The sequence below is a fragment of the Myotis davidii genome, unplaced genomic scaffold (assembly GCF_000327345.1).
Source record: "Myotis davidii unplaced genomic scaffold, ASM32734v1 scaffold159, whole genome shotgun sequence".
Lineage (NCBI taxonomy): Eukaryota > Metazoa > Chordata > Mammalia > Chiroptera > Vespertilionidae > Myotis > Myotis davidii.
In genome coordinates this window covers 1,073,873-1,096,033 of record NW_006291231.1, presented here as the reverse complement: position 1 = coordinate 1,096,033, position 22,161 = coordinate 1,073,873, and the positions used below count along the sequence as shown (strand labels likewise).

General features: G+C 37.5%; 1 protein-coding gene across 1 annotated transcript in view; it reads left to right on the top strand.

The window, feature by feature from the left end:
* Positions 1-22,161, top strand: part of SLC12A2 (solute carrier family 12 (sodium/potassium/chloride transporter), member 2) — a 91,192-nt gene that overhangs the window by 1,505 nt on the left and 67,526 nt on the right. Inside the window, exons 2-3 of the mRNA XM_006764369.2 lie at positions 5-218; positions 20,848-20,967. Coding sequence (XP_006764432.2) covers positions 5-218; positions 20,848-20,967 — 334 coding nt within the window. The remainder of the gene's footprint in view (positions 1-4; positions 219-20,847; positions 20,968-22,161) is intronic.

The following is a 22,161-nucleotide window of genomic DNA, read 5'->3' as shown; positions in this document are numbered from 1 at the left end:
TGAGCGAGGGCAGCAGCCTGCACTCGGGCGGCGGCAGCAGCGGGCACCACCAGCACTACTACTATGACACCCACACCAACACCTACTACCAGCGCACCTTCGGCCACAACACCATGGACGCTGTGCCCAGGATCGACCACTACCGGCACACCGTGGCCCAGCTGGGTGAGAAGTTGCTCCGTCCCAGCCTAGCGGAGCTGCACGATGAGCTGGAGAAGGTGAGCTCTCCCGGCCCTCCCCCTGCAGCCCTCTCGCCAGCCCTCCCTCCTTTCCCAACCTCGGGTCAGCGCCGGCCACAGGATGTGGCCTCTTGCTTTCCCCCGGTGAGGTGGCGCGAATGGATGTGCACGACTCGCTGGCATCTCTGGATTCAGCTGTCAAGGGTGGAATTGCAGAGGAATGTAACTTAATCTCTTAAAAGTTTGCAGCGGGTTAGGCTACTTACTCGATACTGGAGAGGCTGCATTTAACAACCTTCCCCATCCAGTTATGTATCTCAATTACGCTTGGTTTCTCAGCCGCGTTGAACAATTAACCATCTCTCTGCATGACAGTTATGCTTGTGGGCCCGCAAGGGAATGTGCAGGAGGTTTAGGTGAGGACGTCTCAGGAGAGCAAACCTACCATTTGTGTCCTTTTAAAAGGTTGTATTGTTGTATGGCTCATGTACACCCATTAGGGATCCCAAGGGTAGGAACTTTAGTGTTGGAGGGAAAAACCTTAACAGGGCGTGTTTGCGGTCCATGAATTATTAAAGTTCAATTCCTGCAACCTTGAATATGCAAAGATCATAAATCTAGAGACATGCTGTTCTTGATAATGCTATAAATCCATTTTTAATGTAAACCTTTCCGGTTAAAAGTCTATAAAAAATAAGATGGGGGAGGGGGCGCACAGGAGAGATTGAGAGAGAGCAGCAGTGAGTTTTTTTCTGCGGAGGAAGTCCAGAAAGACTTTGTGGGGTCTTGCATAGTTATACTTTGTTAACAGAAAATCATCCCTATACTGTTTCTGTAATTCCATTTTATGGCCACATACGACTTTTATTTCTTGATGGTACAAAATTGATATTTCGCGATAACATTGATGCTTTTGAGATTCAACTAATTAACTATTTTATGGGAATACTTGAAGTTTGCTTTTACAATATGTAATGACTACATTGATGAAATCTGGTGAATGCAAAGAGTTGGTAGCATACAGATTGAAAAGATCTTAGTATGTAAAGTTTAAATACAGAAGTATGTAATTTCTTTTTGATGTGATTATTTGATCTCATACAGTCATTTCATACAAAGCTACTTGTCCCAGTGTTTGATAATGTAGCATTCATACAGTTTGAAATAATTACAGATGTCTCAACCCTTAACAGCTTATTGATTAGAAGCCTGGCATCATTTGGCTTTGGATAATGCTACTGTTATTCTATTGTGGTATTTTGTTATATTAAAAGAAAAACACTTTCTATAACACTCATACTCTTGTATTTTCTCTCAAATCTGTTATTTTTTCCTTTCAAAACTAAAAATCTTTGTAAAGTAGCTATGTAGCTGGTAATTTTCCTTTTTTAAGAGAACTTTTATTGAAATTATTAATGCAGGTAAATTTCAGATATATTTCACCAAAGCGGAGTAATTTGGCAGTAAAGCACTCTATATTTACTCATGAGTTTTAGAAAGGCTTTATGTGTGTGTGTGTGTGTGTGTGTGTGTATCTATATATAGATATATATATGTATCTATATATATAGAATTCAAAGAGGAAGAGAGGGAGAGATTGAAGCTTCAGTGATGTGAGAGAATCATTAATTGGCTGCCTCCTGCACGCCCCCTACTGGGGATGAAGTCTGCAACCCAGGTATGTCCCCTGACCTGAATCAAACCATGACCTCCTGGTTCATAGGTCAACTCTCAACCACTGGGCCACATCAGCTGAGCTAGAAAGACTTTTTAAATGAAAGGATGTTATATTCCTTGAACTTGTATGCTTCCTAGGAAAACTTTTGTTATTTTAAATTCAGTAACCAAGCATGTGAAGTTCTCCAAAACTTCAGGGTTTTTATGTTTGTTTTGGCATTTTTAGTTCAGTTTACATTGTCTAAAAAAAGAACACCTGTATTGTAAGCTGTATAGTCGTTGAAGTCACCCAGCTTGTCAGCCTCAGTTTTTTCAACTTTCAGGGTTATTCTGAAGATTGGGGGTGGGGGGTGGGGTGGGGGTGGGAATGCACAGAAAGTCCCATGTGCAGTGCTTGGAAAATAATAGCTAATGTAGTTATTATTTTGATCTTATATTGGTCCTTCAGAAAGTACATAGTTAAAACTCTAGGATTTCAATTTTCGATCCTAATACCTACATTATTAAATGAATGTAGCATGTAAAATGTTTTGTTAAGTTTCATTTATGCAACAGATAGTATAATGAATTCTTTGTAGTTTTTTATCATCTACCACTCAGGTCCTTTATGGCCAAAAAAAGTTTCATTAATATATGTTAACTAAGCATAGAAGCTCATATTGAAGATAATTTTGTTTAGAATTCAGCAAATGGATTATAGAAATGTTTTGTGTTAAGGAGTACAAATCTGGTCATACTGCTATTGAAGGGGGGCAGGTGAGGAGTGATAGTGTAAGTTGGGCAGATCCCTAAAAGTTATTCCTCACCCTATCTAAATTGAGTTCTAGCTCCTTAAACATTTTTCTATTGCTTCTAGCCTTCAGTGAACCCTATTATGTAGAATTTTGTAACATTTAATTCTATCACTTTGATTATCATGTAGTACTTTGGTCACTAAATGCTTTAAGTATCTACCAGGGATCTGTGTGCTAGGAACTATGGAAGAACAAAAAAAGTAAAAAGACAGGCACTCCAGAAACTTCTTGAGAACTTGTCTTCCTTCTACTTGGATTCCTTTCATTGCCTAGCACTGTGATTTTTAAAAAGTATTTTGCCTAAAAATTCAACTGAAGGGAAATAGTTAAATATCCATGGCATATCTTGCTGTATTATGCAGCCATTCTAGGGCCAGGACTCATGAGTTTTCTGTTTCAAATATTTATTGGTAAAAGGACACATGGCTGTGGCACTGTGAAATGATGCAGTGATTAGGGAAACAGATACTGACTCTGCTTAAACATACATTAATCAAATAGTTGTACATATAACATAGTTATAATTATTTTTTTAATGCTAGGGAAGAAAAGTATAGGCTTCTAGTGAGGGTATAATAGGACCTAATTTTAATTGGGTTGGAGAAGCCTTTTTCCAGAAGTATATAACATTGAAGCTGAAACTTTAAGGATTTTGAAGATATGGTAGGAAGACATTCCAGGCTGAAGAGACAGCATTTGTGAAGGTAGTGAGGTGAAAGAGGGATATATCTAAAGAACATAAGGTGACCAGTGTAAGATTTCACTATAAATGTAGTCCGAAGTGATTGAAGGATTTTATGTGAGGTAGCAACATGATCTGTTTTGTTTTAACATTGCTTACTGCTGGGTGGAGAGTGGATTGGCAGGAACAAGAATGGAAGCAGGGAGATCCAAGCTATTCACTTGGTCTGGGTAACAGATAATAAGGCAGGTGGCAGATAGAATTGGATGTAGGTGGATTGAATGTGGGAGTGGGAAAGAAGCTGATTCCCAGGTTTTGGTCTTGAGCAACTGAATAGATGGCAGTACTGTTGCCTGAGATGGGAAATACTGGAGAAGGAATAAATTTGAGGGATTAAAAAAAAGAATTCTGGCCCTAACCGGTTTGGCTCAGTGGACAGAGCGTTAGCCTGCGGACTCAAGGGTCACAGGTTCGATTCTGGTCAAGGGCATGTACCTTGGTTGTGGGCACATCCCCAGTGGGGAGTGTGCAGGAGGCAGCTGATGTTTCTCTCTCATCGATGTTTCTGGCTCTCTATCCCTCTCCCTTCCTCTCTGTAAAAAAAAACCCAATAAAATATATTTTAAAAAAATATAAAAAAGAATTCTGAGTAGCCTGTAAGACATCTTAGTCCATGAATCATTATGAGGGAGGGGAGTAGAAAAGTGTATGTGTGTGTGTGTGTGTGTATTAGAAAGTATAAAAATCATATATATGTGTATGTGTGTGTATAGTGTCTAAGGTTATGAATGAAATTATTTAAGGAGAGTGCATAGATAAGAGAACAGGTATATGGTCTGGGATTAGGCCTAGAAAATGTCTAAAGGAAGGTCTGTTCGAGATTGAGGAGACACTAGCAAAGGAAATTAAGGAGCTGCTATGCTGGTTAGAAATAACTAGGAGAGCTGTTTCAGGAAAGCTGAGAGAAAAGTTTTCAAGAAGGCAGAAACTCTTCATAGCTAATGCCTGGAATTGTCTTGTTTTTTTTAAGAATTTCAAAAAATCAACCCAAAGTAATGATTCCTGCCTCTACAGGAAGAAAAAAAGTGGAGGGAGGGTAGCATGATTATCAAATGTGGAAAAATATGGTGTAGACAATCTATAATAGCTCCTACTAGGTTTAAAGCATTGTTATTTGAAATCACTGGTTTTTTTAAAAAAATGATTGATTTTTAAAAAATTTTTTTTTAGAGAGAGAGAGGAAGGGAGAGAGAGAAACGTTGTTGTTCCACTTAGTGATGCATTCACTGGTTGTTTCTTGTATGTGCCCTGATTAGAGATCAAACTCTGAACTTTGGCATATCGGGACGGTGCTTTAACCAACTGAGATACCTGGCCAGGATAAAACATTATTAAAACAGTTTTAAAAGGTAACATTACCTTGGCACAGTTGTCCTTAGGCCATGGCTTGGGAGCCTTTTGCTGGTGGTATGTGGCCTATTTTAGCCTTTTTTTTTTCTAATCGCCCTTGACCAGAATTGAACCTGGAACCTTTCAGTCTGCAGGCTGACGCTCTATCCACTGAGCCAAACCAGTTAGGGCTTTAGCCTTTTTTATTAATAAAAAGGGAGCATTAAAGAGAACAGCTATATCATCAAGTGTCTTTTATGTCTTACTAAGCTTGTGAATTTTTTAATTACTATGAAATAGGTCTTGTACACATTTTACTCATGATAAAATGGGCTCATGAAGCTGAAGAAATTGCTTAGTGTCACGCTCATAGAAAGTGATGCAGGTGGAATTCACACCCAGGTTTTTCTGACTCCAATGCCAGGATATAGTATCCTCTTTCTTATTATCTTTTTTGTTTTAAAGATTATTTAAAATTGATTCTTAGAGAGAGAAGAAGGGAGAGGTAGAGAGAAACATTGATGTGAGAGAGAAACTTTGATCTGCTGCTTACTGCACATCTCCTACCAGGGATCTAGCTCACACTCCTGGGTATGTGCCCTGACCAGGAATTGAACCTGCAACCTTTTGGTGCATAAGAGGATGCACAGGATGACACTCAACCAACTGAACCACACAGGCCAGGGCTTTCTTATTACCTTTTCTTCCTGCCTATCCCCCAGACCTGCTCTGAGATGGCAGGGGGGTTGAGGGGGACACAATGGGGATTACCACCATCACCTCTCTACCATGACCTCCTGAGAATGGAATCCTTATATAATAAAAGGCTAATATGCAAATTGACTGAATGGCAGAATGACCGGTTGCTATGACGTGCACTGACCACCAGGGGGGCAGATGCTCAACACAGGAGCTGCCCCCTGGTGGTCAATGCGTTCCCACAGGGGGAGCATCGCAAAGCCAGAAGCCGGGCTCATGGCTGGCATGAGCCTCTCCTGCCTCTGTGGCAGTGCTAAGGATGTCTGACTTTAGTGGGCCTAAGGACATCCCCTGAGGGCTCCTGGACTGCGAGAGGGCACAGGCTGGTCTGAGGGGACACCGCAGCGCCCCCCCCCCCACACACACAGTGCACAAATATCGTGCACCAGGCCTCTAGTGACTACATAACAGAAACGAGGAGGAATTCTTATGATGATGTATGATACGACTCTCTTTCATTGGATCTGAACTTGTATCTCATTCATCTCCATATAGAGAATAGGTACTTAATAAAGATTTGTTCATTGAATGTCTCAGGGTGGACAATTCCTCCCACTTAACAAAGACTTCCTGTAAAACAGAAACAAGTATGTTATCTCCTCTAATGCCTGTAACTGCTTCCGAGTGGGCTGTATTGATTCTTGGACAAGAAATTTCATCCACTAATTCAGTATATAGCTTGAGTTCTTAAAAGTCACCCTGAAGGAACAAGAATGGGCCATATCCCTGGGGTTAGGGAGTACAGTAGTTCCAGGACTGAGTAAAATTAGGACCCTGATATGAAATACCTGTATATAGCAAAGTCAAGATTGGATTATTTCACACTTTTGCCAGAGGCTTCACCCTGTTAAACCTATGCCACCAGCACTGAAGTCTGGTTTACCCATAATACTGTATACATTCTCCAAGTATACACCAACTGACTGCCTGGGTAAAAGGAAAGATAAATTTGGGGATTTAAAATGTGGAAAATAATCTGTGCAATGCTATCATAATTGATGTTTTCTCTATGTATATTTGTGTTCAGATTCGTATTTCCAATGCTGGGCATTTGGAGTCTAAAGGACAGAAATAATGTTTCTTGGTTCTTGTGTATTGAGTGTGCTTGCTTCATTAATATTTAATTACATATTTCATATATGTGTTTGGAAAGTCTGTGGTACTAATCAAATTGGTTCCTTGCTGAAGTAAAACAAATATGAATTTGGTTATTCAACAAATTGGGTACCAGCAACACTATTCTAAGTGCTGGGGATAATACAGCAATGAACACAACAGAATCATGGGGCTTTCATTTAATAGTAGGAGACAATGAACAAATAGGTCAGATATAATTGGAGGAGATACATGGTTATGGCTGGGGTGATGCTGTTTTAGAGTAGTTAGAGAAAGCCTCTCTGATATGTGAGCAGACACTAGAAGGGAGTAAGGGATCACCCCATGCAAAATACCTGGGGGAAGAACACTCTAGGCCAGCCGTGGGCAAACTACGGCCCGCGGGCTGGATCCGGCCCGTTTGAAATGAATAAAACTAAAAAAAAAAAAAAAAGACCGTACCCTTTTATGTAATGATGTTTACTTTGAATTTATATTAGTTCACACAAACACTCCATCCATGCTTTTGTTCCGGTCCTCCGGTCCAGTTTAAGAACGCATTGTGGCCCTCAAGTCAAAAAGTTTGCCCACCCCTGCTCTAGGCAGAGGAATTGCACAAACTAAGACCCTGAGATGGGAGTGTCTTGGATTGAGAAATAAGGAGGCCAGCAAGATGAGTGACGAGGGGGAGAGTGATAGGAGAGGAGGTCAAAGCAGGAGTGAGGAAAAAATAAGTAGATCATGATAAAGATTTAGGTTTTCACTCTGAGTGAGAGAGGGAGTTGTGGAGGGTTTAATGCACAGACTTGACATGATCCGACTTATGTTTTCAAAATATCACTCTGATTGTTCTGTGGAGAATATCCTTCTGTAAGGGGGTAATGGTGGAAGCCGGGAGACCAGTTAGGGCAGTATTTCAGTCACGATGATAGGCCTTTTATTAAGGTAGTAATAGTGTTTGATACAGTGAGACCTGTTCATATACTGGGTATGTTTAAAGGGTAAAACTGTTGGGATTTGCTGATGGTTTAGATGAAGGGGTGTATGGAAAGATTAATGCCAGGGTTTTCCACTGTTTAGAATGGAGTCTGTAGATATGGAGATAGGGAGGGCTGTGGGAAGAGCAAGTTTGAGAGGTGGACGAAAGAGTTGGGTTTCATTTTATAAATTAGTTCTACAAGGGAGCAGACACATAAAATTGCAGCTACTGGTTAGTGAAAGAAAAGAACTTAAGAAAATGGGTTTTTAAATAATCGCATAAAAATGTGCTTTTATGCTACAAATTTAGGTAAAGCCATGAAAATCAATTTTTCAAAGAGAATACAAAGGGGTGGGGAACTAATAGGCTGAAACATAAAGTGAAAGTGTTGAGGGACAGACTAGGGAAAACTACTTAAAATACTGAAGTTAAAAACATCAATGGCTTCCTATTTAAAATATGAAAGCTGTCATCTGCCAGTGGCTTTATTATTCTTTCATTTTTCACTAGAACCAGTACTGTCTTAAAGCAATTATACAAACCATGGAGCTGATAAAGAACTTGGGGATTTCTAATTAGAAGAAGGGGAAAATCTGAAAAGCAAAAATAGCTTAGTGGAATGTTATCTCTCTGCAGAAGCTAATAACAGGCAGGTGTGTTTGTACCACCCTTGGGCTCAGAAATTTCTCTGCTTTAAATGTTCACTATGCCGTTTCTGAACATTCACAAATTAGATATTCATTTAGGTTAAGAATTCTAAAAACCCCTGGCATGGTTCTTTGTCAGTGGTGTGAATTAGTTCTTTGATTAGTGTAAGCTTCGAGTTCAGTATGCAAATCATTTTGGAGTTTTTTGGTAAGGTGGCTTGGTAGGTCAGGCTTGGTTACTCCTGTGGAGGGAAACTTAAAGGATCCATGACCATCTGCTGTAGTATGACTTCTACCATCATTTTACCTAAATAGTTGTTAAAGTCACCAGTCATCTCCATTCTTTTTTATTTTTAAAAAATTTTTTATTGATTTTTTACAGAGAGGAAGGAAGAGGGATAGAGAGTTAGAAACATCGATGAGAGAGAAACATTGATCAGCTGCCTCCTGCACACCCCCTACTGGGGATGTGCCCGCAAGCAAGGTACATGCCCTTGACCGGAATTGAACCTGGGACCTTTCAGTCCACAGGCCGAAGCTCTATTCACTGAGCCAAACCGGCTAGGGCGGTCATCTCCATTCTTATCACCAATTCCAGGACACCTTTTTTTCCTCCCCAGCAGCATTAAAACTTCCAATAGCATTTAATGTTCTTTTGCAGCCTTTTCATCACTTCCTCAGCTTCCATATAGCACTTTCCTTTTTTTTTAAACTTACATTTATTGATTTTAGAGAGAAGAAGAGAAACATCATTTTGTTGCTCCACTTATTTATGTATTCATTGGTTGCTTCTTGTATGTGCCCTGACTGGGGATGGAACCCACAGCCTTGGAGCATCATGATGGTGCTCTGACCACTGACTCACCAGGCCAAGGCAGTAGTCTGTCTTTTCATTTTTCTCCCTCTCTGGCTCTTTCAGTCCAGTGTCTTTTGCAGTTTCCTTTATCTCTAAACAGAGCCACCTTCCAGGCTTGGTTCTGGCTTTTCTTCTGGCTTCTTTCTTCTCTCCCTAGATAATTTTGTCACCCACCCATACCCCTTTTCTGAGTTCTAGGCATCCAATGCCTGCTGACATTTTTGCTTTGTATCTCAAAGGCACCCCAGACTTACAAACCTATAATTGCCTCCTTCCCCCTTCGGAAACAGAACAACCCAAGCATTCTTTCAGTGTGTCCTATGTCTCTATGAATGGTACCACCATGCATCATATTGCACAAGTTAGAAACATGAGTCATTCTTGACACTTTCTTTCATTCCTTCGCATCCAATTCATCTCCAAGTCCTGTCACCTTTATTTCCTAAATATTCTTTTTACCTTCACTACTACCAACCTAGACCCAATTGAGGCACATCGCTCCTACAGTAATCTAACTGGGTTCTCTGAATTCACTGTGCCCTCCCATCACTATTGTGCCCAGAAGTATCTTTTCAAAACAGAAAATTGATTATGTCATCCATTAACTTAAAACTAGCCCTGCATTGTCTAGCTCTGGCCTACTTCTTGAGTGTTAAAATTACTCCAAGGCACAATACCTTTGACCATAGGAACTATTTATGATACTGTGAACTCTTCCTCCGTTCCACCTTATACACACAGTTAACATTTCAGTTTGGAGATTTCTCTTTAATCCTTATTTCCTCAGAGAGGAAGCCTTATTGTCCTCTGGTCCAGAACAAGCCCCCTTTACCTTAAACTACTTATTTCATGTATATTTATTAATATGGTTATTTGACTCAACTGGATTGGACTTCAAGCTGCATGGGAAGCAGACTATGTTTATGGCTATTTATTATATTCACGGTACCTTGTATATAGGCCTGACACAGCACACCCTCAATCAATATATGTTGGATAATAGAACTAGTTTTTTAAAGTAAATTAATGTAGTACAAAAAAGTCTTAAACTCTTTTATATATCTTATATTTGTTATGTAGACTCTCTATAGTTCATTTGACAGGCATATTGCCCCAATTTGCATAGTTGGAGTTTAACACTCAAAAGCAGCTAAGGAACCCTTACAGAATCATAGGGCCTGTAACAGGCAGCACCAGGGTTGGAACTTGCAGCAAACATTCTGACTTCCAATTGGTGCTACTTTCAAAGATTTGTACTCCTCACTTTCACTTTATGGATATATCTTTTCCTAATAGAAATACCTTCAAAAAGAAATATAAGAAAGTATCTTATAAATGGAATCTTCCTAATTTTTTTTCCCATTTCCTCTGACTTTCCTTATCCATGTCTCTCAAAAGTGCAACTTAAATTTTTAAAAGTTCTAGCGTTGTGTTTTTTAAAATTCTGTAATCACTAGTCACATGTGGCTGTTAAACTCAGTTTAAATTAAAAATAAAGCTTCAATTAAATTACTCAAGCCATATTTTAAGTGATAATTGCCTACATTTGGTTGATGGCTATTGTATTGGATAATGGAGATATATAGAACATTTCTGTCATCACAGAGGTTACTGTTATACATTCCTTTTCTCTTCCTTCTTTCTTTTTTTCTTCCACATTAAATACTCACCACAAGTTTAAAATTATTCACATTCAAATTTTCTTCTAATTTTGTATGGGATTCTTCCTCAAAGGTTTGTAGAACAAAGCCCTCAGTGAAGTATTTGTGGAATCAGGGAATTCATATTTTTTCTATCTGAGAATTAATTGGAAAGGCTGTGGAATTTAATATTGTATAAATTGTTAGATTTTCTAAAGCACTCTTAAGCTGCATATCTGTATTTGGTCTTCAAATCTATCTTTGGAGGAGTTGGGTTTTCAGAAAGTCTTGGAGTAGGAGTCTCATTTTGCAAGGTTGTGATTTGTCTAAAGCCACATAACTAATACTTGATGAAGCTGAATTTTTTTGAAATTAGGTTTCTGTCTTCCTCTCCTTTTCTTCTGGACCAGTGACCCCCAAATTTCTAAAAATTTGGAGAAAAATTACAGATGTCTCTCTTTCAAAGAATATACAGGTAGCTTTTGAAAAACTTTCTGGTGATTCTCAGAAAGCCAGGTTTGAGAAGCAGTGTCCTAGAACATGATGAGAGATATACACTTTGATTGCCCCTATAACTGAGTACATAGTTATTTTCTTTGATGTGCTGGTTCTCCACTTTGAAATACCCTTATATAGACAAGTGTTAACAATCAAAGATCTGACTTTAACCATTAGATAACTGTATACTGAATTGTATTAAGTATTTTTAAAATTTTACTTATGTATTTATTTTTAGACAGGAAGTGAGAGGGAGAGAGAGATAGAAACATCAATAAGAGAGAAACATACATGTTCAGTTGCCTCCTGGGAATTGAGGCTGAAACCTAGGCATGTGTCCTAACCCAAATTTGAACCAGTGACCTCTTGGTGCATGGGCTGACACTAAACCAACTGAGCCACACCAGCTGGACTTTTTTCTTTTAACTTTAGTAAGGTTCCTAATAGTCTTCTTTTTTTAAAGATTTTTTTATTGATTTAGAGAGAGAAACATCGATGTGAGAATGAAACATCAATCAGCTGCTTCCTGCACCCCCCTACTGGGGATCAAGCCCACAACCTACGTATGTATCCTGACCTGGAATCGAACCAGCAACCTTTCAGTGCATGGGATAATGCTCAACCAACTGAGTCACACCTGTCAGTGCTCATCAGTATATTATTTAATACTGGAAGGTACAAGTTTTCTGGTAATTTGAATTAAAATATTTTCAAGTTATTAGCTTGTTGACATTAATAACTTGTATGGGATTTGAAATGATAATTATGCTATTCTTAATGCATTCTGTTGTAACTCAGTCTTGAATGAACATGATGGGCTAGGTAGAGGACTGAATTTTTTAATTGCAATCAGCAGTTCTGACTCAGTTTATTGTAAAGTCACATGGCCACACCATCACTTTTGTCTGTGGCACTTGAGTTTTGAGCTTTGCATTAATGCCACTGGATATTAATAGACCATTGTTAACCAGAGCAGATTGGATTCCTGTAAAACAATACTTGGTTTTGAGAGAGTAGTCTGTATGGGGAGCATTACACTGAATACACCAATCACCGACAGCACGGATAGGAAAAGTTGGTAGCTTTGGGATGAAATAATTGGCTAAGGCTTGATGAAAAAATTGTTAGAATAAATCCAGCCACTTTGGCATCTAAATTTGCATATGTGTGCATCATTTTTAGTTACTCATTTGGCTATGTGTCATGATATTAACACTTTGCCTTTGCTTACCTTAGTATTAAAGCAGATGCTATTAAAATATATTAGAAATTTTTATCTTTAAAGTATCTTTATTAATACTTTATTTCAGAGGTTTGTTTTTAGAATTTTAATCATAGTTTTGGGTGACCTTGAACATTTTTGAAGTGTAATTTGGAGTTTATTTAAATCAATAATACAATACTTGTAAACAAAACAAATTCTTTTATATTAACCATGCCCTGAAATAAAGACTTCCACTCCTTTGGCTGTCATTAGTAAAGATTTAATTTGCTTAATTAAAGCTGGGTCCAGAGGTTTTGCTAATCCAATATGAACCTAAGCTATCCCTGCTGTAACGTGCATGTTGGTTGCCACTAAAGGAAATAGGGAAGGGAAGAAGTTATTTACTAAGCACATTTTTAGTTAAAGAGAAGTTGCAAAACATTTCTAGAATTGTTATGGCCAGTGTGGCTCCATTAGTTGAGTGTCATCCTGTGCACCAAAAGGTTGCTGGTTCGATTCCTTGTTAGGGCACAAAACTAAGTTGTGGGTTTGATCTCCGTGAGGGGGTATGCAGGAGACAGTAATTCAATGTTTCCCTCTCATATTGATGTTTCACCCTCTCTCTCCCTTTCCCTTCAATAAAAACTCTGTTACAAAAAAAAAATACTTCACTCTTCAATCCTATTTAGAAAAATATTTCTAGTAGTGCCATCTTTGATCATCAAAACCCACATTCTTCACACTAACTACACCCTACTGACTTGCTGATGGTATCTATAATAATAAAAGCGTAATATGCTTATTAGACCGGACAGCCAAACAACCTTCCGGATGTCCTTCTGGACAACCTTCCGGAAAAAGCCAGAGCTGTGAGGGCCCAGCCCCTTGCACGAATTTTGTGCATTAGGCCTCTGGTAGATAATAAATCTTTTCTCACCAGGCAGAATGGTGATGCCATGTTTATATGTAAAGTTCATCCAGAGGTAATCTTAAACTCTGTCAATATCAAATTTTAAGAGCTATGTAGTAGAGTCTAGATGACTGATGTTTTGCAGTATTTATTTTTATGTGTTTGTTCAACATCCAGTTATTTAAACTCAGTACATGGGCAGTTGTAATAATAGATCACTTATTTCTTATTTATAATATTAGGCAAAATTTATTTAGCACTTACTCTGTTAATGTCAGGCAGTATACCAGACACTTAACTTATTTTTTGTTTACTCTTTTAAAAGCCTTTCTTTTTATTGTGGAATATAGCAGAGAGAAAAACACATAAATATATAACTTAATCAAATGATCACCATCCACGTCAAGAAACAGAACCTTGCTGGCACCCCCAGCCTCTGTACACTATTTTCTGATCCTTCCATCAAAGTAGCTGTTATCATGACTTAAGGGTAATAATTTCCCTTGGGCCTCTGTCCTGACTTTTTCCCACCCAAAATGACTTTTACTACCTTTATGTATTCCTGAAGAATATTACAGTTGACCCCTGAATGGCACAGGTTTGAACTGTGCTGTCCACTTTCATGTGGTTTTTAATTGGAAAAAGAAAATCCTAGGTACATAGAAATGGGATGACTGGCCTATTTTACCTATTCTCTCTACTACAGTAGCCTCCAAATAAACTTCCAAAGCTAACTAAACACATATCTCTACTACACAATTTCATACTTAAAACATTGGACATGCCTTCCAGATGCATTATGTCTGGACACTAGCAATTCTTTCTCCTCCATGGGTGGTCTTGATCATCCTGTAGGGCAGAGTATCACAGACACTGTAAATCCTGGAGGAATTTCTACAAAGCACAGAGATTTAAAAAAAAAAATGCCTCTAGTGCCATCCAGTGCAGAACTGATGTCGTTTTTATGAGGACCGTGTCAGAAGCCCTTAGGTTTGGAAGCAAAGAAAGAAGGAAAGGTAAAGCAAGGTGGTGAGTGAGAATAGCTGGGTAATTGGGAAGTTCAAGCAGGACAGTTTCCTGAGTTGGGTGAGTTGTCTATCTTTTGTCCCCTTGCCCCAAATAGGTACCTAAAATAATTTTCCTTGTGTAATTCTATTTGGAGGATTCTCTGCACTGCCACATTAATAGATATATGATTTCGGGTAAGTTAACGTCTCAAAAGACTTTCTTCATTTGTTAAGTGGGGTTAGTAGTACCTACCTCTCAAAGATGGACAATAGGACAATCTGCAAAGAAAGAAAGAAAAAATATGAGATCATTGTCAATTCAGGATAGTAGGACACCTAAGCGTTAGGGAAGTGTCTGACACACAATTGGCTTTGAGTAGATTGTAGTTGTTACTAAAGTAGCCCGGCAGATTATGAGGGTCTCACAAATGAAGAATTCTTGGTTTATCGAATAGGTAATCAGTAACCAGACCTGGATGATGTACAACCAGATTTTATAAGAAACACTTGTTTCTTGAAGGCAGAAAAACTATTTCGTTATATCTTGCAATATTACTTAGCAAAACCCCAAATCTGGTGTATGTCACAGTAAACTTGAATTGTGTTAAGGTTCACTTCATCCCCAAATATGCAAAGCCAAATTATTTCCTAACCTATAAACCAGTTCTTATCAAGAATTATACTGGGATGTTCAGTTGACATGTGAAAAAACTCATCCCTTTCCATTGTATTTTCAAAGTGTTTGTGTAGTTATATCAAATTATAAGGGGATTGCTAAGAAACATATGGCAATAAAGTATATTTAACTACTAAGGCAGTTTGTTACACTGCTAACTAGGCTTTTCCATCTTGTTTTTCACCCAGTGCAAGTGTTAATTGGGGTAGAATTTACAATTAACTTCTGGAAGAGATTGCTGTATTATTGGCTTTATTCGTGTGTGCTTTTCCTTAATGTTGGACTTATAATTCTTTTGGTAGTTGTAGAATTTTTTTAGCATTTAAGTGATGTGGTCTTCCAGAATAATTTGAGTTTGGATAACCTGAATGAGGTAAACGTTTATATTTTAAAATTTCTGAATGTTCTATCATAGCTACTACCTTGTACACAGCACCTTCTTCTGAATAAACAGTTGTTAAATGCATTAAAACTTTCTAAACCGCCCCCCCCCAATTTTTCCCTGTTTTTTTTTTTTTAATATATATTGTATTGATTTTTTACAGAGAGGAAGGGAGAGGGATAGAGAGTTAGAAACATCGATAAGAGAGAAACATCGATCAGCTGCCTCCTGAACACTTGCTACTGGGGATGTGCCTGCAACCAAGGTAATGCCCTTGATCAGAATTGAACCTGGGGCCCTTCAGTCCACAGGCCAATGCTCTATCCACTGAGCCAAACCGGTTAGGGCTCCCTGTTCATGTTTTTTCTGTCACTTTGGATTATTGAGTAAGGTTGATTTACTGTGTAAAAAGGTACATGAATGATGATTGGGATCTAAATGGTATTTCCCAGTTCAGAATGTTAGATACAATATGGTTTCCTAGTCTTCATCTGGCAGGATTAGTCATTGTTTGACCCATGTTTGTGACAGCCTGGTGCTGATTAGCCAATATGTATTGACTTTGTCTTAATGAAAAACTAAAATGATCTATTTTTTTCTTTCTTTGCAGCTTTCTTCATCTTCAATAAATAATCACCCTTGTTTTTTTAGTATACGTGCTGCCGAAGTGAGCACTCACCCTTGTTTATTTTTTGTAAACCAATATCTTATCTTACACAGTCTTTACATTAACTATGTAAGTTAGTGAGGTCTATGGATGTCTTATAAAACTAGTTCAGTGTTGTGTGGCAAAGCTAGGTTGCTGTGTATTGAGGAATGTGCTGTAGTATTTTAGCAAGTTTGGCTGGGCTTCTGGTGACAGGTAAGGGAAGTGGTGTGCAATAAATGTTAACCACAGTTAAAGGAGAGAGAATGATCAAGTTGAGGTGGAAAATTGAGTATACAAGAGAGATACTATTTACAGTGTAAAAATTCTTTACTCCCTGCAAACAAATAATGACCATAGAGACCAAAGTTCCCTTTGTATTTTCTATATCCCCAGAAAAATGTTCAGTTCCTCTTGCCTTCTCTCTGTAAGTTTCTCTTTTCATTCTGTTACCATAGCTTCACCCACTGGCTTGTTAGCCTGGCCCCTCTCCTAAATTCCAGTCATGAATTTTTTAACTGCCTGGTAGAATTCTTTAATCATCTCATGACTCCTCAAATTCAGCATGTCCAATTTCAGGCTGACATAATTATTTAGTAGTTCTCTATTTCTTTCGTTAAGAGATCCTTTTAGTTACTGAGGGTCTTCCTATCTGGGTCTTCCATTATCTCTTCTCTTTTCCTCCCTTCCCCATTCTATTCTCACCTCACTCACCCTCAATCCCTGCTTGGTACATTGAGAATCACAGTATTCCTTTTTTTGAAGGGTTATTTCACCAAATAAATCCTAATTAATTTATCCCACCTCATTTAATATGGTGTTATGCATAAAATCATTTATTTTTTTTTGGCATTTTATTCATTATGTGAAAAACAGTAAAAAAACAAGCCTATCATTTCTATAAAAATGGGAGATTGAAGATTTTATTTATGTACCTTTGTATCAGCATAATTTATAGTTCATAATTGTGTGAAATTTTCCCGATTGTAAGTTTTAATGTGCAGACCAAATGTCCTACCCAACAATTTACTTATTTCTCTGAAACTGATGTATTTAAAGAAACAAAATACAGGTACCCCTACTTTTTGAAAGTTTGTTTTATGCCACTTTGTTAAGACCTGCAGCCAGGCTGGTGTGGCTCAGCAGGTGAACGTCCACCCATGTGCCAAGAGGTGGTTGGTTCAGTTCCCAGTCAGGGCATGTGCACTGGTTGCAGGCTCAATCTCCAGTAGGGGACATGCAGGAGGTAGTCAATAGATGTTTCTCTATCCCTCTCCCTCCTTTCTCTAAAATAAATAAATAAAAAAGACGTGGATTAGTATCTATTTTTGCTAACTGAAAAACAACAACAACAACAAAAAACAAAACAAGAAGGATTTTTGCTTTTATGGAAAAAAGGCAAAAAGCAAAAATAGCATTCCGTATTTGTTTTGCAGTGAGCCATTGTGGAGGCAGGGCACAGTGAGAGTGGCATCACCAACCTGCTTCTCTGGGAACTGCACTCAGCAGCTTGGTATCAAGCTATCATAAGCTTTGAACTAATTGTCTGTGGGCTTCTATGTTTTATCTCAGTTTATTTTGTGCATTTGTTAGCAAGATGCATTTTAAAGTAATTACTTCTTTGCTTTATGTCATTTCAGCTTATGAAAGGCTTCATGGTCACGCTCTACTTCTAGATAGTGGGAGAAACCTGTATGTGTGTTCTACTTTGGTTTCCTATTACTTCAGGAAATTAATACAGTTGTAAACCCAATTTCATTACATTTAAATATATTGATTGAACTATAAATAATAGCATATTTGTGTTTTAATTTTTGTGTTGTATATTTGAGATTACTAACACTTTCTGAAATATAACTATCAGAACATGATGAGGATTCCACATTTTTAAAAAAATATATTGATTTTTTTTTTTTTACAGAGAGGAAGGGAGAGGAATAGAGAGTTAGAAACATTGATGAGAGAGAAACATCGATTCAGCTGCCTCCTGCACACCCCCTACTGAGGATGTGCTTGCAACCAAGGTACATGCCCTTGACCAGAATCAAACCTGGGACCTTTCAGTCCGCAGGCTGACGCTCTATCCACTGAGCCAAACCGGTTAGGGCAAGGATTCCACATTTTATGTGGACCCCATCTGTTAAAATACTATTTCATATATTATAGAAAATCTTACTCTGTTTTTTAATATAGTTGATCGCAATATAGTGGAAATTAGCATAATTACTACTAAACCTTCAACTTTGAAGTGGAATTCTGATAGACACCCACACAAAAATTTTAAGTTGCCTGCATCCCTTCCTATGCATTGTAAGATACCCACATCAATATGTGGCCTTGGAGAAAGTAGCCTACTACATACACACATCTTTAACTTTCTTTTAACAGAGATGGAAAAAGAGATGTCTTTTTGTGTATACTATGCACAGTTACTTTTTCTGGTGATACTTGGAGGTTATGTAATACTTTAAAGTCATAAATTAACTGAACAGTATCAGAATGAAAACTGAGCAACTGCTGTCTACTGTAGTTATTTGAATTTACACAAACATTTTTTGTTCTGGCTTTTATTTGAATAATTGAACAGTTAAGTCATCAGTCCTTATGAAGGATCTTTTTTTAAAAAAAATCTGGGATCATCATTGATACTTGACCATCTAGAAGACATCTAACAGTAGAAGTAACCAAAAGTGGGTTGCTCTTGTAAAGAGCAACTTTCTTTTCTATTTATACATATTTCTAACAAGTTTAATGGTTATTGGTTTCCATGTGTACATGAGTCTAAGCAAGGGAAAGAAGTAACAGTAGACAGACACATTGACTGAAATGAGGAGTGACAGTCTGCAGTCTGATACAAGAGATGAGAAAAATTATCAGAAGTAGTCATTTCAAAAAGTTTTCATGACCCCAAAATTCCGTTCCTAGGTAAATGAAAACCAATGTCCACAAAGAAAAATTGTAGACAAATGTTCACAGCAGCATTATTCCTAATAGCCAAAATGTGGAATTAGCCCAAATGATCATCGATTAATGGATGGAAAAACAAAAGTTTTGAAAAAAGTTTAGTAGATTGGGATAATTAAAATTTTTTTTATGTGAGTGGTTAGTTCTATATAGAATAGTACATAATAATTGATACAATAGTTTTGAAACTGTTGAAAGGTAAATTATAATTTTTCTTAGGATTTATCTTAGATTTTTGAATTATCAGAAGTGGTTAACATTAAAATTCATTTAAGTTCTTAGTGATCTTTCAATGATTTATTTTCTCTGTATTTCACATAGTCAAAGTTATAGCTGTCTGTTAATGCAAACATGGGGATTAGTTGAAAATTTGATTATTTTTCTCTTACCATTAAAAAGCTTAGGTAAAGTAATTTTCAAAAGATACACTTAAAGACATTGTTGGATCTAACTTAATTATAATGTTTCTTTTTTACATAAAAATCTAAATATTAGCAGTAGTTAAAATATATAAATTGGAATCTAAGAGCTACTCTAGGTTGACAGTACTTTGAAAAAAGATATAGCAATATGCATTGAACAGAATTAAATGAGTCTACTTGGCTAACACATTGGTCAAGGAGAATAGGGAAGTTTGATTATGACAGGTTTTGCTCTGAGGTAACACAGAACTTGCAACAGCTCGTTCCTATGAAAATGTATTTGTTGAGGATATCAACCACTGAAAATGGTTTTTTAAAAAGTGCTATAGAAAATCTAGATCAGGATTAAATAATAATTAATTTAGTTGGCTCTTCTGTATTTAAAGAATGATGCTTGAAATATAGCATCATTTGTTCCCTGCTGGTAAGAATATGGGTAGAGGAAGAACTATGGGGATAGTATTAGGGACATGCCTCTAGATCTAGAACATTTTCTATCTCTTAACTTCTCCTTTTACCCTTTTATGACCTGTTTAAAGCACTGTTACTGGTTTGGAAATTTGTCATGACTTGGGTGTATTGAGACTGAACAAAAGTTGAGAACAAAGGACAGAGGGACAGAGAAAATAGAGGACAAAAAACTAAAAATGATAGAATCAGACATGAAGTAAAAATTTAAGAAGGGAACACTGTTTATGGAAATGCATGTATAACTAGCTCATGTATGAATGAGACAGATTACAAAGGAAAAAGTGAAGAGCACTGAGTGACTGAATGCAGATAAGGAGTAACAGGAATTGTGAGTGAATGTTGGGATCCTTGGTAATCCTGCTGTCATGGATTATAAAGAGAAAATTGTTCATTATTGGTGAAGAGGAGTTTTAAATTTTTTTATTATTATTGATTTTAGAGATAGGGAGAGAGAAACATCCATTGGGGATAGAGCCTACAACCTGGGTATGTGCCCTGACCCGGAATTGAACCCACCACCTTTTAGTGTACAGGACAACACTTCAACTGAGCCACGCCGGCCAGGAAAAAATTGTTAACGTTGAAATTTCAGATATGGTAAAGATGTCAATTAGGCAATGTGAATTTGTGGCTGGAGAGACAAGGTCTGAATTGACTGACCTAGCTAGCCTATACTGAGCAAACAGTATTCACTGTGTTGTTCCAGACATTGCCAGAGTGTAACTAAAATTGGAAATGATTAAAATGGGTTTATTGTCATAAGGTTTAAATTTTTCAAAACTTAATAATTAAAGTTTCTTTCACTTTATTGCTTTACATTTTCCTTAGGTAAGATATTCAGAAAACCTTGGTCCTTGGGAATCTGTACTGTCCTTCTAAACATGGTTAAGTGTATTTAGTGATGTTTGTTTTTATCAGGTGATTTTAAATAATTCTTAAGCATAATTCACATTTTTCCTTTTATAACCAGGAACCTTTTGAGGATGGCTTTGCAAATGGAGAAGAAAGTACTCCAACCAGAGATGCTGTGGTTACATATGCTGCGGAAAGTAAAGGAGTTGTGAAGTTTGGCTGGATCAAGGGTGTATTAGTATGTACATATAGACTTAATTTTAGATTTACAGCATTTCTATTATTTACAAAATCTTCCTATTATTCTCATCAATCGTTGAGAACTTTTTTTAAATTTTTTAATTTGAGTACTATAGAAGACCAAATAAATAACTTGTACTTCCTTTCCTTGTGCATATTAAATTCAGTAAACATATTTTTAATTTAATCATATTATACTTGATTACCTCGAAACTGTATTTTATTGCCTCTTGCAAATTTCACATATTGTCACCTTTCAGTACAGGTGACAGGAGCATCGGAATCAAGCAAGCTGAGCAGGCAGTAGAGTTGAAATATGCCTGTTTCCTTTTCTGCTACTCCCATTATCTTTTGATGAGAAATGTATAGAAGTTACAGGGAATATAATAAAAGGAAAATCCTTTTCTTAATTGTTGGGGTCACTTCAGTAGACAGTTATAGGCGACTAAGGTTTAGACTTACTTCTGTTTTTCTGTGTTTGAATAGCCACTAAGGATCTGATTAGAGTAGATAAGCTAAAATAAGCTCATTGGAACTTTGAAGGCACTTAATTGGAGTTGTATTGACATTTAGGGGAGGGATAGAGGGAAATCCCAGTTCTGGTAGTAATTTTATTGCCTAGCTAATAGAGTAAATGTGAAGGTCCAAATAGTTTAGTTTGCCTATTCTTAGATTTTAGTATTTTAGAAGACTATGCTCTATGAATGAGCATAATAAACAAAGTAAAAGGAAATTGGGGAAACTGTCTTTTAAATAGGATTTTTGAAAGATATGTGAACAATTGGCATTTTGTGTTGATAAATATATAAAACTTAAATCTGTAGAAATCATGAAATGAGGATATTATAAAACAAAAATTAAACTTACGTAGATTGATAAAGGGGAACATGAACTTTTTTTAAGGATAAGTCTACCTACTTGGGTTGCTTTTGCTGCTTCAGATAATTGTGATGGGTATGTATATATATAGGTTAATACACATAGTCACATATTATACTTACACTAGAGGCCCGGTGCACAAAAATTTGTGCACTCGGGGGGGGAGGGGGGTCCCTCAGCCCGGCCTGTGCCCTCTAGCAGTCTGGGACCCCTCGCGAAATGTCTACCTGCTGGCTTAGGCCAGCTCCCCGGGGGGGATCGGGCCTAAGATGGCGATCAGACATACCTCTGGCAGGCCGGGAGCACTCAGGGG